This window comes from Palaemon carinicauda, unplaced genomic scaffold (assembly GCF_036898095.1).
Source record: "Palaemon carinicauda isolate YSFRI2023 unplaced genomic scaffold, ASM3689809v2 scaffold2074, whole genome shotgun sequence".
Taxonomy (NCBI): Eukaryota; Metazoa; Arthropoda; class Malacostraca; order Decapoda; family Palaemonidae; genus Palaemon; species Palaemon carinicauda.
Genome location: NW_027169673.1, coordinates 15,001 through 18,984, shown reverse-complemented (window position 1 = coordinate 18,984; position 3,984 = coordinate 15,001). Strand labels below are relative to the sequence as shown.

The 3,984-nt window shown below is 37.2% G+C and overlaps 1 protein-coding gene across 1 annotated transcript in view; it reads left to right on the top strand.

The window, feature by feature from the left end:
• The first annotated feature begins 852 nt into the window (after window positions 1–852).
• Window positions 853–3,984, top strand: part of LOC137635985 (uncharacterized) — a 3,237-nt gene continuing 105 nt past the window's right edge. The window contains exon 1 of the mRNA XM_068368442.1: window positions 853–3,984. This exon is cut by the window's right edge and continues 105 nt beyond it. Within this exon, the coding sequence (XP_068224543.1) occupies window positions 853–3,984 (3,132 nt within the window).

Here is a 3,984-nt window from a genome sequence, read left to right as displayed (position 1 = left end):
AAATGTCTAAAGAAGTCCAGATGTAATACTGTAGATGTTAACAATGAATCTTGTGGGAAACTTCATCATACTATTATACATGAGGGATTCATAACAGGAAATTCCTTTGTAAGTCTGAAAAGAAACGGTGTTTTATTTATGGTTAACAAGATCAAGTGTGGTAATCAGGAGTTACAAACTTTATTTGACTCGGGAGCTGATATAACAATGATCAGAAATGATGTGGCTAAGGCATTGGGACTGAAAGGAAAATGTGTCAGATTGGCTGTGACTAAATTGGGCGACAAAACTGTGACATACAGTAGTAAAGAGTATGATCTGGTTTTAACCGACAAGGATGGGAATGATGTCAATGTTACTGCTTATGGAATCGATGACATTACATCTCAAGTCGGTAAGGTAGATTTATCAAAAGTGAAACATTTATTCAAGGGTGTTAATGTATGTGCATTAGATAGACCTTATGGGAAAATAGATCTCCTAATTGGTTCTGATTATTGCTCTTTAATTCCAACAGTTAAGGAAACTGTGGCTGAAAATTTACAGCTCAGGGAATCACAGTTTGGAATGTGTGTGTATGGCAGTCATCCCGACATTGTTACCTTATCAGTGTTTAGGAGTAATCCAGGCATTAGCATTAATCATGTTTCCAGTACAATATCCGACTATGATATATCTGTAGAACCCGTAATTGATATTATAGCACAGATAAATGATTTCTTCACCATTGAACACTTAGGAACTGATTGTAATCCCAGATGTGGTAGTTGTCGTTGTGGGAAATGTGCAACAGGCAATGGCAATTATAGTATAAAAGAGGAAAAGGAGCTGGCTCTTATTGAAAGTGGGTTGATGTATTACCCGGACAGAAAAGAATGGTCTGCTAAATTTCCATGGACTAAGGATCCCAAACTGTTGCAAAATAATGTATCTGTAGCTGTTGCTAGACTGAAAGGCACAGAGAAAAGATTGATGAAACTGGGTTCAGACTATGCTCAAGCTTATAATGACCAGATACTTGACATGACAAAGCGCAATGTAATTCGGAAGTTATCCGATGAAGAGGTTGAAAACTATGTTGGTCCTGTCACATACATTCAACATCATGAAGTGTTAAAACCAGGATCTGTATCAACCCCATTGAGAATTGTTTTTGATTCATCGGCAAAGTATATGGGCCAGTCTCCAAATAGTTTTTGGGCAAAGGGCCCTAATATTTTGAACTCAATGTTTGGTATATTACTAAGATTTCGTGAAAAGGCTATAGGCATAGCCGGTGACATAAGCAAAATGTATAATTGCATTAAGCTTCCAGAATTAGAACAACATGTACATAGATTTGTTTGGAGAAATTTGCAAAGTAATCGCAATCCTGATCACTATGTAATGACATGCATGGGTTTCGGGGATAGGCCCTCAGGAATTATTGCAATGTTAGCTCTCAGACATACTGCAGAATTGTCGGTAAAAGACTTCCCAGAAGCATCACGTGTGATAATGACTAATTCCTATGTAGATGACATAATCCATTCTGTTGAGAGTAAAGCTGAGGCATTTAGCCTAATTAGAGATATTGAAAATGTACTCTCTAAAGGCAGTTTTAAAATTAAACGATGGACCATTACTGGAGATAATGAGCATTCTGACTTTGAAGTGTCCCAGAATAGTAATGAAAGAATACTTGGCCTTAACTGGCAATGCAATAAGGATGTGTTTTATTTTAAAACTAAGTTAAATTTCTCTCCAAAATATAAGGGTGTAAGAACAGAACCAGACTTAAACAAGTTGAATTTCGTTGCAAATATACCTTCAGTTTTAACAAAAAGGGTTGTCGTCAGTCAGATGTGTTCTGTTTACGACCCACTGGGGTTTTTGCTTCCATTCACACTAAAAGCAAAGATTTTGCTACGAGACACTGTGAAATGTGACTTTAAATTAGGATGGGACGATCCCTTGCCTTCCTATTTAAAAGAACAATGGGTGTCATATTTTTGTGAGTTATTTGACACTGAAACTCTGTATTTTGAAAGGAATGTTAAGCCAACCTCAGCCAAAGGATTGCCTTTACTTGTTATTTTCAGTGATAGTTCAACAAATGCTTATGGTGCTGTTGCATATGCTAGGTGGGAGTTAGAGTCTGGTGCATTTGAGAGCAGGCTCATTGTGGCAAAGAGTAGGATAGCCCCTAGTAGACAGTTATCTATTCCAAGGCTCGAATTGTGTGGAGCTGTTATAGCATGCAGGATGCGTAAAGCCATTGAAGATGAAATGACATATAAATTTAGTTCGGTAATGCACATAACAGATTCCTCCATTGTTAGAGCACAAATCCAAAAGGAATCTTATGGATTTGGAACTTTCGTAGCCACTAGAATAGCAGAAGTTCAATCAAAAAGTGACCCAAATGAATGGTGGTGGATTGCTTCTGGATTAAATCCTGCTGATCTATTGACCAGACCCCAGGACCCTTTAAATGTTGCAGTTGTCTATTCATGGAAATATGGTCCAGAGTTCATGGCCCTTCCTTTAGAAGTGTGGCCTATCAGTCAATCGGTGAATTGTGAGTTACCTGATAGAATTCATGTTAATCTTGCACAATACTCTGTTGATGAAGAAACCATAATTGATGCGTCGAAATTCAACAACTATAATATGTTAATTGCAGTCACTGCTAGGATATTTAACATTGTTAAGGTGAAATCTTTTAAGGGTGTTCTAAAGAAACTTGAACCTATATCACTTAAGGAAGCTGAGAGGTTTTGGATTATGCAAGCACAAAAAAGTCTTCCTGAGAACTGGAAAAAATGTTTTCAAAGATTAGGACCATTTCAAGCTGAAGATGGTACAATTATGGTAGGACAAAGAATGGAAAGATGGTTGAAACATAATTGGAACCAAGATAGCTTCATTCTATTACCTGGTAAGCATCCATTTACAGTCTTGTACATTAGTTATTTACACAGGTTGGATCATGCTGGAGTTGATGTTACACTATGTAAGCTTCAGTCTAAATTTTGGGTTCCTTCAGCACGTAAAATCATAAGATCGATAAAGAGAGGTTGTATTCTTTGCAGGAAACTGGATGCCAAAGTTGAAGGTCAAAGAATGGGTCAGATTTCTGATGAAAGAATGAGTCCTTGTCCAGCATTCTATCACACTGCTGTGGATATTTTTGGACATTTTCAAATCAAAGATAATGTAAAGAAAAGGACAACTGGTAAAGCTTATGGTGTTATATTCAATTGTATTGTTACACGTGCCGTGTATATTGATGTTGTAGATGGATATGATACTTATAGTTTTTTAAAGTGTTTCAGAAGATTTACAGCGGTTCATGGCTATCCTGATACTGTACACTCTGACTTAGGCTCACAATTGGTATCAGCAAGTAAAGAACTTAAGAGTGATAACAACTGGAACATACACGAGATCACTGAATTTGGAGCAAAGGAAGGCTTGAAATGGAAATTTAATCGGTCTGCAGATGCTGCATGGCAGAATGGGGTAAGTGAGGCCTTAATTAAGTCTGTAAAAAGGTCTCTGTCAATGCTCATAGGAACTACCATCTTGACATTTAGTGATTTGCAGACAACATTTTTTGAAATAGCAAACTTAATGAATGAAAGGCCTATTGGAATAAAACCTGGTATGGATGTAGAATTAGGAACATATTTGTGTCCGAACGATTTACTTTTGGGTAGAGCAAGTAATAAAGTACCATCTGGTTCATGGTCTACATCAGGTGACACCAAGAAAAGGTTGAACTTTATACAAAATGTTGTCGACACCTTTTGGCGTAAGTGGCAGAGAGATTATTTCCCTACACTCATTGTAAGGCAAAAATGGCACACAGATAAAAGAAATGTACAACCTGGTGATATTGTTCTGATTAAAGACACAAATGTTGTGCAAGGAAAATGGAAAATGGGGCAGGTTGTAGATACAGAAACAGGCAGAGACAATAAGGTGAGAGATGTAAGCATT